The sequence below is a fragment of the Vigna unguiculata genome, chromosome 10, assembly GCF_037176805.1.
Source record: "Vigna unguiculata cultivar grain cowpea cultivar isolate G323 ecotype 2 chromosome 10, ASM3717680v1, whole genome shotgun sequence".
Lineage (NCBI taxonomy): Eukaryota > Viridiplantae > Streptophyta > Magnoliopsida > Fabales > Fabaceae > Vigna > Vigna unguiculata.
The window spans coordinates 13,870,415-13,885,038 of record NC_140801.1 but is presented as its reverse complement, the minus strand read 5'-3'; the positions used below and the strand labels follow the sequence as shown (position 1 = coordinate 13,885,038).

Genomic DNA, 14,624 nt, shown 5'->3' with positions numbered 1-14,624 from the left:
TAATTGTTTAAGCAAAATACAAGTTGTCTCGCACAGTTCACCAAATGACTATTGTCATTTTTAGTTAAAATTGCATATGCTCTTGATTCAATATTTTTTTAAGTCTTGTTTGATCATATTCTAGACCTATTCCTTAGGTTCCTTTTGTGTGCCAACTTTATTTCTTAGCTTGTTTCTTGCTTGTCTTATTTGATTACTCTTTGAGTTTGTCTGTTTAATTCATCATTTGATGTAGTCCAATCTTAAATTTGAACTTTTATTGATTTTCTAACTTGCTCTTCTTAAGTGGCAACACTTGATTTTCCTGGTTTTCTTTGCTCTGGACACTCACTGTTGTTTGGCAACCCTTGTAGGTGAAATTTCATCTTGAAGGTGGAATTGTTATGAGTGACTCTGTTGTGAGAGTACACTGCCGACAGGACACATGAGTGAGTGGGACTTGAGAGCACCATAGTGATGTTGGAAGGAGTGCAACCATGAGAGGATTCATAGGAGTGAGCTGGGAAAAATTTCAACACTGGACCGAGAGAAACATAGCATATCATAGTTATTTTATTTTGTGATTATTGTTGTTTTCATGTCATGGTATTTTGTGTTGTAATTTTTTTCAGTTTGCTATTTTTGCTTCATTTGGCTTAGGTGGGAAAATGCTTTAGAGCAATCCCATCCTTAGCAAGGTTGTAATAGTTTAATCGTGTGTAGTGTGAAGCGTCAAGGGGTTCCAAAGGCCACTTGCATTTTCACTTAGGATTTAATTTGTCGTCTAGTTTATGTTTTCAGTCTTTATGTTTTCTTTATGTTTCAAATGTCCAGGTTTTGTGTGATTTGTGTGTTTGCCTTTATGTTTTAGGTCACTATGATATGTAGGTGCCATGTGTTTAACACCTAGTTGACCTTCTTTTGGTCTTTAGGTTTCAATTAGTCCACACACTTTGAAAATTGTTTTTCACCCAATCTGTCTTGTTTAGAATGTTCATTGAGAAATTTTGTGAAAGTTGTTTAGAGATCTTTGGCTAGGAAAGACTTGATTTTTAAGATTGTCCAAGAGACTAACCTCCCTTTCCTAGGAGTATTTCTAGACCATTTTCACTCCATTTTCTCTTTAGAAATTCTTCAAGTATCTTGTGAAAAATTGTTTGGATAAAAGTGTTTCCAAAAACGTTTTGAAAAGGAGTTTTCCTTACAGCAGTATGCATTTAGGTAGGTATAGTAGTGTGCATTTAGGTAAGCATAGTAGTCATGAGTTGCATCATACCATTTATAGTGACATTCCATTCTTTGGGGAAGATATAAGACCAATATCATTTAGAGATTGGATGTGGGATACAGAGAAATTGGTGCAACCATATTTTAATAAATATAGTCAATTTAACATTCTTAGGCATGTTACTTCTAGGTTTATAGGACGTTTATCTGAGTGGTGGCAAAAGAGACAATCTAAAGTGCAAAAGGGGAGAGAATCATGCATTAACACATTTTATGAATTAAAAACATGCATGTGGAAACATTTCATTCCCCCTTCATTTAGGATAACTAAAGAGCAACAGTCTAGGATAGAAGACTTCATTGATATAGGTGATGCATTCATCCAAAATCTTGCTAAGTTTTCTAGACTATTAAAAGATTTTAAGCACAATTTGGACTTGTTCTTGAGTAAACAGAGAAAGAGACAAAAACATAAGAGAGAGCAAGCAAAACTTAAAAAGCTTTAAGAGTATGAAAAGAAGAGAGCAAAAGAAGAGCTTGAGAAGCTTCGTGCTAAAAGAGAACAAAGGGAAAAAGAGACAAAAGAGAGGAAGAAAAGAGATGAGGAAGAAAAAGATAAAGAGGAGAATCTTAGAAAAGCCAAAGAAGAGAATGAGAGAAAAGAATTTGAAGAAAAAGAGAAAATAAGACAAAAGAGTGAGCTTGAAAGAAATTCACAAGTGGTAGAGTTAAAGAGCATTTCCAAAGAAAAAAGGGAACTCATTGCTAGGGATTTGGTGTACCATCCTTCACCACTCCCTTCTATGAAGACCTAATTTCCAAAGGGAGTAATCCCCTCTTTAAACTCTTCTCACTTTTTCATTAATTTTTTTTGTTTCCCTCTCAAACATTTTGTTCTCCATCTCATTCCCTTATTTCATCCTCCTCAAATTATTGTGCCAAAATACACTTTGACTTTAAAATTCTTTTCAAACATCAACTAAGTCAAAGTGCAAGACACTCTTTGTGTGTAATGGGTTGGATATCATCATTCTCATTCGTTAAAAGCCCATTTTCACACATTGCCCAATCAATTATATTGCATGGTCATTATGATTTTAATACCATTTTTTTATGACTATTGAAGATTTGTTTTTTATCCTGGTGGAACTTTCCAAATTGGTTGTTGTAAGCCTTTCAACAACCCTTTTGATTTGAGGACAGATCCTCTTCAAGAGGGAGGGGATAATGTGACCCCAACAAAGCTTATAACATTGGGTCAACGCCTAGGCCCATTTCTTTTATTTTCTTTTATTTTCTTTATTTTTTTAATTAAATAAATGTTGTTCTAATTGTGTTTGTTTTTTAATACAGCCCATTTCCAAGTCTACTCCATGAGCACACATGTGGGTCACTATTATGCGTCGTGGGCTTTTGAATCCAGCAGCCCAAATCATCCCTTGGAGTGTGAAGGCTTCTTTACATCATGCGTGCACCATCATTACTACGTGAGTGGCATTGGGCCTGAAAGTGGCATTTAAAGCCCATTATCACACCAGCCAGATTTCAAAGCATCTACAACATGATTGTTTCATATCACGTATGGAAGGCACAATGAAATCAGCTTCCCTCTTGGGCTTGCAAGTGGCAGCCCACTTCCTTTCCGCATGTGCAACACTTCACCAAATACATTCACTTTAGTCAACCAACCCATTATGTAAACGACGCAGCATAGTTAGGGTTTCCTTTCTCCTCCACCGGAACTCTGTCTTTCTCCATCAAATCTACCTCCAAACTCTTAATCTAGGGTTTCTTCTTTCTTTCTTGTCGTTAGGTTGTTGTTAGACGACGTCTTCATTCACGTTTTTCGGTTGTCTTCACATATATAAAGGCAAACCAAACACATTGTAATAGCTAGCTTAGATGAATGAATTGTGGTTTAATCCCTTTCTTCATCAGCTCACCCTTCACCTTAGACGAGGATTTCTCTTCCTAGGGTTCGAAACACCGTGAGTGCTGTGAGGATCCGTGAGAGAACGATAGTTATTCATACCATAATCGAGTCTTTCACTGCATATTCGGTCGATTTCACTAAACAAATCGATTGTTGGAGGCCGTTCCGATCATTCACCATCAATTGGAGCCACATTCCACCGATGAACGGCGTCGACGTCCTCATTAGGTGGTCTGGACTGTGTATTTCACTAATCATAGGTAGGTGTGGTTGTTGTGTTGTTTTAAAACATGCAATATTGACCAATTTTAGTAGCATGAGTTTACATGAATACTAATATGTATGATTATAAGACTTGGAGTATGTGGAGTGGAATTATAATGTGTAAATTGATGCAAGGTATAAAAACCTAAACAAGTAATCTGGATGTAAGTTTGGACTAGATAGAACCTTGGAGCGTGTGGTGCCTAGCGGTGAGGATTGACTTGCCAAGCAACAAACGCTAGATAAGTTTGGTTTGAGCTTGGCGCTTGGCGGCGAAATATTTTCGCCAGGCAGTCTGCGTTGTGATTTCTCCTAGCGACGCTTAGGCAGCGTCAAGCGACAGAACAAAGAGTAGTGTGCTCTTTTGGTTTGCGTTTTGCGTGTTTGTGATATGGGACTTGGACTAAGAGATGCTTTTTTGTGTCGTGAGCAGGTAGGTTCATGGCTGGTGGTGAACACGTGATAATATGAGTGGGAAAGTTAAAATTATGAGGCTCTCGTGTGAGGATATGAGTAGGGAGGTTCGTATGTTCCATGCTCACACTTGAGAGCTGCTATGAGCGGGGAGGTTTGTAGTTGTTGGATCACTTGTGTTAGACTACAGACGGGGAGGTCCGTAGAGTTGGACTATGAGCGAGGAGGTTCATAGAGGCAAGACCATGAGCAGAGAGGTTCGTGGGAGCATGTAATCTTAGGTCTATGGTCAAGTAATTGCTTGGGTGATTAGAATGTGCGTGGTCTACGAGGCTTTGGGTGAAACCTTAAGGATGAACTTTGTTGTAGCATTCCTTGAGTTGTGGCTCAGAATGATATCCCTTGAGTTATGGCTCGGGATATTGGGTAAACACGTTACATTTCTTGAGTTGTGGCTCGGAATAACACCCCTTGAGTTGTGGCTCGGGATGGCGGATGAACACGAGCATTCCTTGAGTTATGGCTTAGATTGGCGAGTATTGTCGGTGTGAGTGTGCGAGTTGTGGCTCGTACAGATGGGTCTAAGAAGATTTCCCTCTTCGGCGCTAGCCGGCGAGTTTGGTAGTCTTGGGACAATTATGAACTATGGTTCGTATTGGGAACTCCACCTGACGTTACGAAGTGTGGTCCGTAATAGGTTTTCCACATGTGTTCTACAAGTTGTGGCTTGTAGGTAGAGGCAGTAAAGGGTATCTTGAGGTTATCATCTAAAGACGTAGAACATGGATAACATGATGGTGACCATGTGGCTTTTAATAAAAGGATAGAGTTCCTTTGATGAGTGTATGTTTACGCAAATTTGAATTATTATATGTTACTGTTAGCTCATCATATCTGCTTGTGTCTTGTAATGATCGTCTATTGCGTTACACGGGACCATATGATGTTTCAGGTGGTACTGGTTAAGCATAGAGCTGGAGCGGGGCTAGATTGGGGAAAAAGCTTTATTAGAGCTTTTATTGTTTATGGTTTTGAATAATTTTCTAAACATTTATGTTACAGACTTTTATATATTGATTCGAGTTTTATACGTTATGGATTTTGGACCATGTTCCGGTGAAATAAAAGTTTTAATTTTCTCGCGTGTTGGGAAAAGACGATATAATAAATTATGTTTAATTATTATTTCTATTTAATTTATTTAAATTCGTAACATTCGATCGGGATGTTACAGGCGCACCCCAAGTTGAGTGGAGCTAGACCCACCTTTGGTTGAGCTGAGTGAAACTGGCCTTTAGTTGAGTTGAGTTAAGCCCACATCAGATCGAGTTGAATCAAATTGACGTTGGACCGAGTTGAGTCTACATGTGGTAGGTCTTGGGCCAAGTTCAAATCATGCAATTCTAATTCAAGCTAGGGCAGAGTTTTCCAAGTTCATACCCAATTGAACTATGTCGAGACTTGTTGAATCGAGTAGGGTTGGTTTGACCTAGTCAGATATATTAGATTGGATTCTCACTTTCTTATTAAGTTACAAATAGTAAAAAAGTAAGGATTGATTTTAATTAACTTCAAATATTTGAAGATCTGCCTAAAATTTAATACATTTTAAATGTTGTCTCGAGTTTACTATTAAATAGATAGACTTTCTTAAAGATATTCCAAATTTTATGATTTTAAGTTATGATTTTGTATTATTAACATAAACAATAATTTAAAAGGAAAAAAGAAAAGAAAAGATTGAGTACATGACTTTAAAATATTTTCTCTGGCGCTTTATGAAATAGAAGCAAAATATAAAGTAGTCAAACTTTGGAGCAAATATAATAATCTAGCCTAACAATGACGAAATTGCCGAGCTGAAATATGAGGAGGAAGAAGTCAAAAATAAAGATAGAGAGTGTTGGGACTTCTGAGCAAATATAATAATCTAGCTAGCCTATTACATTTAAAAAAATTAATTCTAAAATATATAGATCATATAATTAAACTAGAAAAAATTCAAAACAATATTATACCTAATTAAATTCAGAGATATAGGTAATTATATTTCATGAATTTTTATTAAATTAATTAATAAAAAATAGAAATCAAATTTTGATGAAAAACATTACTAATATTAATAGGAATAGAACTATATCCAAATTTTATATTAAATTAATATTCCGAACCAGATTCATGTGTATCCAAATTTTATATTAAATTAAAACAGTTGTAGACTTTTTCAAGAATTGTAACAATCTTGAATCCAAACGTCGACATTGTGAATTATTGAATATCTGAGAACAGAGACAGCGAAGACGTAGTTTCCGGACAGTCTCATTCTGGAATTTAAGAAAAAGATTTTTTCACTATTTTTACACCGTTATCCGAGAGTAAAGAACAACACATCAAATCAAGTTATTTAATTGAAATATAAATTAAAATATTAAATATAAAAGTAATAAAATGGATGGTAGAACGTCATGGAGAGTGAATAAATTAAGATAATTCAGTTAATTGGTGGTCAAATGAACTGAATTTTAGATCGTGATTCAAAAATGACCCCGGTAATGTTTTCAGAATAAATATTAACAAATATTTTCATGAGGCTAATTTAAAAATATCAATTTTGACCACTTTTAAATACAATATAAAAATAACCAATCCATTTCTTCCTAGGCGGCTATTTATTCTTTTGTTATTATATTGTTAGTGTATTTGTTTGTCTTTGACAGGATGGTCAAAAGATATGAAATATATAAATAATTAAATCGAATTGAGAGAAGTATATAAATCTCTCATTCCCTGTCTTCTTAAGTACCTGGGTGTGTTTGTTTATTTCTTCATCAGAAAGTGCTTTTGTGATAAGTTTCAGTTTCCATGGCTTCAATGTCTCTTAGGTTCTCTCCCAATGTCTTTTCACTTACAAATGGTAACTATATATCAACACTTTCTTCTTATATATACTTCAACCATTTTTTATGTAAAATTTGTTTCTTTTTATCATTACAAGTTTTTTGGTTACTAATAATATTACCGTTGTTAATATTGTAGGTGGAAATCTATGGCAAAGCAAACATTCCAAGAATTTTTCCTATGGAAGTATGTTCACATATCATCTGTTTTCAATTATTTAACCTTTTTATTTGTTATAACTTTAATTTGTTATTACTTAACCCTTCCTAATTATTATAACTAATTTCGAAATGGTTCGGCATCTCAACCTTTCCATTTCCCAATATTCAAAAATATAATTATTCAACGTTAAAAAGATTTATAAGATTGAAATGATAATTTTAAAATACATTTTTCATTTTTCTTCTTTCTATCACTTGATATGATACCTTTATTACCACTTGAGAATCAACAAATATATTTTTTACTTTCATACTTTCTTTGTTTGAAGAAATTTTACTTTAAGACTTTTCCTTGTTTGAAGGAAATACTTTTATTTTTTATTTATTTGTTTTGCAAAATTTTATATAAATTGTAATAAAATAAAGGATAAATAAAGTTTTTTAAAATTATATTATTTGAACTTTTTTAAAGTATTTAATACTGTCTTTTAATGATGTATTATTGTCTTAAACACTTTAAATAGTGTGGTTTTATTTAATATCGTATCTTTACAATATATCTCTTATATTAATAGAAGTAAATTTGTTTGAAAAATATTTCATTTGATTTGTACCATAAATTTTAATTTAGTTTCCTCGTGAATTTGTTCATTATATTTTTCTTATATCTTCTTTTTTTTTTTAAATTCATGGTATTTCCTCTTTATAAAATAAAACGGCTGTGCACTACTAGTCCAATTTTTGTAAGTCGGTTCGGATTATCCCTCCATAAGTATCTGTATTTCTTAAATGCTGCAGTCATCATGAGATATAAATAATTAAATACTTTCATCTTATGGGAAATAAATATTAGATTGAACACTCAATTTTGAGATATTACTAAAATGGGCCCAAGAGCATTTTTCTTATAATTTCCTAAATAATAAAAAATTGAAAAGCAATAAAAAAAGTGAAAAAAATTTGACAATCATAAAATCAAGCAAATAATTGAAAGATTAAGTGAAAGTGAAGGTTACACAAAAATACTTAATATGAGAAATTTGCGTTAATTTCTTTTTTCTTTTACACTGTAATAATATTATGTTCAATGAATTAATTTTAAAATTATTATCTGCTTTGGAGTGACCGTTGCATCACGATTTTATTTTTACAAGACACTTCGATAAATAAAAGGAAGAATAAATATTTAAACCTGCTTATGTCTTATTTTTTAAAAGAAATGAATTTGTTTTCTAAGAAATATAAAAATAATTGTGACTTTTTCAAAGCACTTGAGGTACAGCGACCATAATTGACTAACCATGCGAAAAAAAAAAAATTCAAAACAGTTTCAACTATTTAAGTAACGATAGTTTTTGTCAACATCAACCATTTTGACTTTTTTTTTGTGCATGGTCACTGATACTGCTTGCAATTAACATTTTTGTGTTGTAGGTTCTTTTGCACCAAAAACTTCAATGCATCAAAGGAAAAATCAAATAGAATATAACCTTCCGAGGTTGCAACAACCGATTCTGAAGAATCAGTTCAAAAGTGTTGAAGGAGTGTCTACGAATGAAGAAAACAACAAGAAATATATTCCCAAAGCAGTCTCTAAAGAATATTTTGAGTCTGAGGAATCTCGTTCTTCTGAAACAAAAGACATTGTTGGCTCTGCGAAACGTTTCCTTGTTGCGTTATATTGGTTTTGCTATCCTTACACAATGTTTGGTCGAGTAAGTTCAATCTTTTTGGTATTCCTTTAATAGATATAATTAATGATTAATACTTAAACCAATTTATTTTTATGTATGATGTATAATTGAAGATGAATTTTATTTTTCTATCACAGTTTTATAAAAGATAATTTAAATTTATTTTTTAATATTTAAAATTTATATCAAGTATTAAAATAATTTAAAATTTATACTAATTGAAATTCAAATCTATATTGTCACCCGTTATTAGATTTACTTCATTTTAATCTTCCATTTTCTTAACATGAAGAAGTGTATTAGAATTGAATCGATTTTATGAAAATAAATTATAATTAAAGTAGTTTCTAATATCCTAATTGTTTCAATTTTTTTGACTTTGACAGACATTAAGCACGATTTCTGCATCACTTCTAGCAGTGGAGAAATTGTCAGATATATCATCTCCTTTATTTTTCATTGGTGTATTACAGGTGAGACTCCAAATATGTTGTTTTTCTTAAATATTCAATTATAAACAATCCTTTAACTTTGTGAAATAATATTTTTTAACTTCTTAAAAATGTTTCAGGCTCTGTTACCTTTCACGTTGATGGACTTTTATGTTAATGGCGTGAATCAATTGTATGACTACGAAATTGACAAGGTATAAACTTACTATTAGAAATGAATAATTTGAATCAAGAAGAATTTATCACTTCTATATGGTCAAAAAAAAATGCCACCTTTATAAACTTTTTGAAGGAAGTACTGGTTCCTTTGTATTTTATTAATCTCTGCTCTTTTTTTTTTTTCAGATAAACAAACCATTTCTTCCATTGCCATCTGGGGCATTTTCCTTTACAACTGGTGTTGTTGTTACCGTAGGATCTGCAATCATGGTATTAATCCTTATTTTTACAACAATTTATGTTCCTTTTATAGTAAACGAGGCTTATTGTTTTATTTTGGTTACAGGGTTTCTTGGCAAGCTATATGATAGGTTCTTGGCCATTATTTTGGGGTCTTCTATCATTCTTTTTAATATGGAGTGGCTATTCAATCAAGGTGAGTTCTGAAAAATTGCAACTATATATTTTTTTTCCTTAGTTGTTATCAAGTGACTCCACTATTGTTGTCAAAGTCTTGATAACGATGACTTATAGTAGATCCATATCAATTATAAAAAAACTAGGAATATGAGAAAAAATAAGTAGTTTTTTCTGAGCTGTCGTCACGTGACTCGACTATATTATTGTCAAAGTTGATAACGATGGCTTTCTTATAGTAGATTAAATTTCCGTAGTTAATTTGTCTAACTCATTAGCTTCTTTAATTTTTTATATATTTCCAAAAATAGACTCTTAATACCTTACGTTTTCTTGTTTCCTATATGTTTCTCGTGCTAACTTTTAATATTATATTAATCTTTTTTATCTTTTTGTTGTAACACAATTTTGTAACTTTTCAGGGTCCCTTTCTGAGATGGAAGAAGAATCCACTGCTTGCTGCAACTTGCATATATACTACTTTGGCTCTCATATTTCCCATTTCGTTTTTCTATCACATGAAGGTTTGACCTGTAACATATTAATAATAATGTAAGAAACATGATGGAAGAATATTCTTTTTAATGAAATGATTTGTGTGAAATATTGCAGACTTTTGTGTTGAAGAGAGCTGTTACCTCTCTTAAGCCACTGATGTTCTTTGTTGCATTCACCAGCATATACTCATTGGGTATAGCATTGTTCAAGGTAAATGTTTATTCTTTCTCAAATGATACATTTTTCAAATATCAAAATTTTGGTCCAATATGTGACTAGTATAAAATATTTTATTGGATCTTTATGTATGTATAGGATATACCTGATATTGAAGGAGATAAAGCATTTGGCATTCAATCTTTTTCAACTCGTCTAGGTCAAAAAAAGGTATGTTTTTTTGAGTAAACATGGGATGTTTTTTTTTTTTTTGGGTAAAACAAATCTCTTTGATGTTCCTAACGAATTTTCCTTAATTATTAGGTATTTTGGATCTGTGTTTCCATTTTGGAATCTGCTTTTGGAGTTGCCATTCTCGCAGGACTATCATCTTCTCTCCTTTGGGTTAAACTTGCCACGGTAATATACTTTTAACACGTATACATTGTAATCACGAATATGATGTATCTTTCTTCTTATATGTGTTAACGATACACATATACCTTAATTTAATATACACTTATTTTATATATATTTATATATATATATATATATATTATTTATTTTTTCTTATCACATCATATAATCAATAAATTAATCGTTTTTATTCCATCTCTAAATATATATTAACTATTCATTAACCTTTTTAAATGTACAGACAAATGTCATATATTAATGTGTTAGTTGAACCTTTTTTTTTTGTTAGAGAGACTATAATGTCACCTCTTAGAATTGTTTTTCTGTCTGTTCTTCTTAAATATTATGCTTAATTTCTTTATTTAATTAGTATAATAGATATATTTAAATCTTTTCAATAATGGTTGAACATTTTTGGGTGGAAACATTTAGGGTCTGGGACATGCTGTTCTTGGTTCAATTCTGTGGTACCAGGCCAAATTTGTAGACTTGAGTGACAAAGGTTCCATTAGATCATACTATATGCTGATTTGGAAGGTAATACTCTTAAATAATGTTTATAATGTAAGATATAATTAGTTGATAATGTAACAACGTATTTGTATTGATGTTTGGTTTGTTTTTGCAGCTATTGTACGTGGCATACTTCCTCATGCCTTTAATTAGATAAGGATGTGTTTGAAGGTTAAAGCAATATGTTCACAGTACATTACAAAACAAACGAGATTTGTTTTGCTTCTAAAGTTAATAAATCTGTCAAAAGTATAGAGAATGTTGTTATAGTAGTTGTATTATTAATTCTTTCTTACGTGTACCTTTCTAGATTGGTTAATTGATTAAGTATTGTCATTTATCTAACGGATGTAATGTAAAAAAGAGGACCATTACATGGCCTCAAGAAATGAGATGTAATTTTATTTATTTGTATGAATGATATTGAAACCTCAACCTTTTATATTGGAATTCCACATGCATTTTTCGTATCTCATCTTGCAACAAAGACGACAAACTAAAAATAAAACTTGAAACAAAAAAAGTTTGAAATTATTATCATATTTTATTTTGTAAAATTATAAAAAATTATAAAGATAAGGCAAGTTAGTGAGAGAAAAAGTTTTGAGATCTGAATGTCGGTTATGCATAAGAAAGGTGTTACACACTATATAACACCCGCTGAAGATAGTATCTTTGATTAAAGATAAAAATTAATGTGCTTTTCAAACTTTAATTTTTCCAATAAAAAAAAATAAAAAAACATGCAAAAGAAACAAAAAAATATATTTTTAATTTTTGGGTCCAACAAAGATTGATCTTACTACTATGTATTCTCATTCGAAATGAGAAATCAATGTTATGTAGTTATTTAGAAAGACTAATGATTTAATTTGTTTGGAAGTGAACCTAACAAGGATTGACCTTACTCCTACATATCTCCCTTCACAATTGAGAATCAAATATCACATAGTTCTTATTAAAAAAAACATTTGAAAACATGTTGATTTTTAATTTTTGAAAATTTTATATTGTTTTTATCTTTTTTGAATTATTATAAAATAGTTGCAACCAAACAAACACAAAAATAAATGAGGAAAAATATTTTTTATGATTTCTTGAAAAAAATATTTGTTAATAAAGAAATAATGATCCTAACAGTCAAAAAGAAAAAACTGACATACCTTCTTTATCAATCACACTTTTTTCTTCCATATTCTTTTCTCTTTTTTTCGTTTTTCTTTTCCTCCTTGTCTCCTTCTCTAAGTTTTTTTTTGTTAAGTGTAGAATATTTTCTTCCTAAAAAAGGTGAAAAGCTTTTGTTCTTCTCCTTCACTTGATAAATTGTTTGCTTATATGGACACACATTGTAATACAATTGTAATCTCAACCTTAATTACACATGAAAAATATAAGATAAGAATTGGTTTTGATGGATAATTTCAACCTTAATTACACATGAATGTTATAAGGTAAGAATTGGCTCTGATGACAAACATTACATAAATCAAAAATCAAATCATAGTGTAATATCTAGGATATTTAGTATATTATTATCAGGATATTGTTTCTAATTATTAAAATATAATCCCAATGAGACAACCACATAAATCAAATCATAATATCAAGATATTGATTCTAATTATTATGATAAATATTGCTTTTCTAATAATTAAAATTATACCCTTCTTTACAATAGCGATTTTAAAATATCTAAAATATCCTTTGTTAACATGTCATGTGAGGAGTGTAAATAGTAAAGGGTGGGGGTGAAGATAAATATAAATTCTTTGGGCTAATGAAAAGGGGTGTGATAGTTAAAAACAATTGAGTTCTTCCTTTTTTTTCTTTTTTTATGCTAAATTTAGAGTTTAAAAATCTAAAGAAAACTTATTTCACGTGTTTTTTCCTTACCTACTATCAATTGAAAAAATATATTTATTTTATTTTTTCGAAAAGAAATGTATTAGTGTAAGATAGAGATTTTGACAGTTAATCCAACTTGTAATATCCAGTTACATGTGCTGGAAACTGATATCTTTGGCGCCATTCATTCATACAAAAACCACACACATACATCACCAGAAAAAAAATGGCATTCACGCCATTCACATTCATGCAAGAACTCTCATCCACTTCGTAACAAAACTATACACTTTTCACCCGATTTTTTTCTCCTTTTTCCACCATTGTTTTGCTGCTGTTATAGATCATTCAAGATGTTGTGATCGCACAATAGGCATAGGACTTTGAGTCTTCCATCTTTGTATAAACTATTTTACCTTTGTAATGTTTCTATGGGATGAATTCTATTTCCAAATTGTGTTTCCAATTTTTCTTTCCATTTTTCAGTTTTCTTTCCTTGCTGAACTGGTCAACAATTGATATTGATAGTTGGGGTTGTGATTCACAATTTTATCGGTTTCAATGAGGAAACAAGTTGAAAACTAGATGATGCATAGTCATCTAAACTAATTCAAGTGTCTCTTGATTAGAATCACAAAAACTCAAGTCATCAATTCTGGTTTTGTGACTTCAGTTCAGCACAACACTTTCACACACGGTTCTATCAAATTTTAAATTTGAATTCAATGTTTTAGTGTTTTTCATGCTTGTTTCACGTTCGTGATTCCATTATGATGCTAGACGTAGTGTTTTCAATCCATTTCAACATCCAATTCGTCATTCATTGCATTCAATTTCGCATTTGCGTGTTTGTTAGTTAATTTCGTTAAACAAGGTTCATGATTTGGGAATTTGCGTTTTACTTCACCATTTCGCGTGATACTAGTTTCTAAATTCTATTGAAACCATTTCTAAGCATTTTGTATCATCACATCATCATTTCATTCATTCTATAGCGATTCACGATCATGTCCTGCACATTTCATATATGCGCATTCATGAGAAATTTTTCAGATTTTGATTTCCTGTTTATAATGTTGTTAATTCATTTTCAGTACCTTCATTTAGTTTAATCCATGCATTAGAAGCATCTCACATGTTTAGATTGTGTGTAGGATATTCACATTGTGTAGTGTATGTGCATTAGAAGCCTAGGCATTTCATCAAACATCATACGTGTATTCTAGTTTGCTTAAGCATTTCATCAAGCACTTTGGACTCATACATATCCATAACATTTTAGAGTCCTTTTAGTATCTATTTTAGTAAATTTTATTAGATTTCCTCCAATTCACAGAGCACATTCAAGAATCATTTAAACTCCCTAGCCTATCTTAGGATTAATCCTTGGTAGAGGTTTATCAAATGGCGTCGTTGGTGGGGTTAGGTAAAGTGTGAATGATTCTTGAGTTTGATTTGTGTTATTTAGTCTAGGTAATTTTAGTTTAGTTCATGTGTTGATATGTGTTGTTTTTACATAGTTTGTTACTATTTCAGTGTCATTTTTCATTGTGTAATTTTATCATGAGTCACCAGTTTGCATTTGGACATTGCTCTT

The 14,624-nt window shown here is 31.3% G+C and overlaps 1 protein-coding gene across 1 annotated transcript; it reads left to right on the top strand.

Annotated features, from left to right (window-relative positions):
• Nucleotides 1–6,574: 6,574 nt before the first annotated feature.
• Nucleotides 6,575–11,632, top strand: LOC114166371 (glycinol 4-dimethylallyltransferase-like). The gene is made up of 13 exons (XM_028051090.2): nucleotides 6,575–6,731; nucleotides 6,854–6,901; nucleotides 8,311–8,591; nucleotides 8,957–9,043; nucleotides 9,142–9,216; nucleotides 9,368–9,451; nucleotides 9,528–9,617; nucleotides 10,021–10,122; nucleotides 10,211–10,306; nucleotides 10,412–10,483; nucleotides 10,577–10,672; nucleotides 11,102–11,206; nucleotides 11,298–11,632. Exons 1-13 carry the CDS (start codon nucleotides 6,680–6,682, stop codon nucleotides 11,337–11,339), a joined length of 1,230 nt encoding a protein of 409 aa, XP_027906891.2. The 5' UTR covers nucleotides 6,575–6,679; the 3' UTR covers nucleotides 11,340–11,632.
• The last annotated feature ends 2,992 nt before the right edge of the window (nucleotides 11,633–14,624 follow it).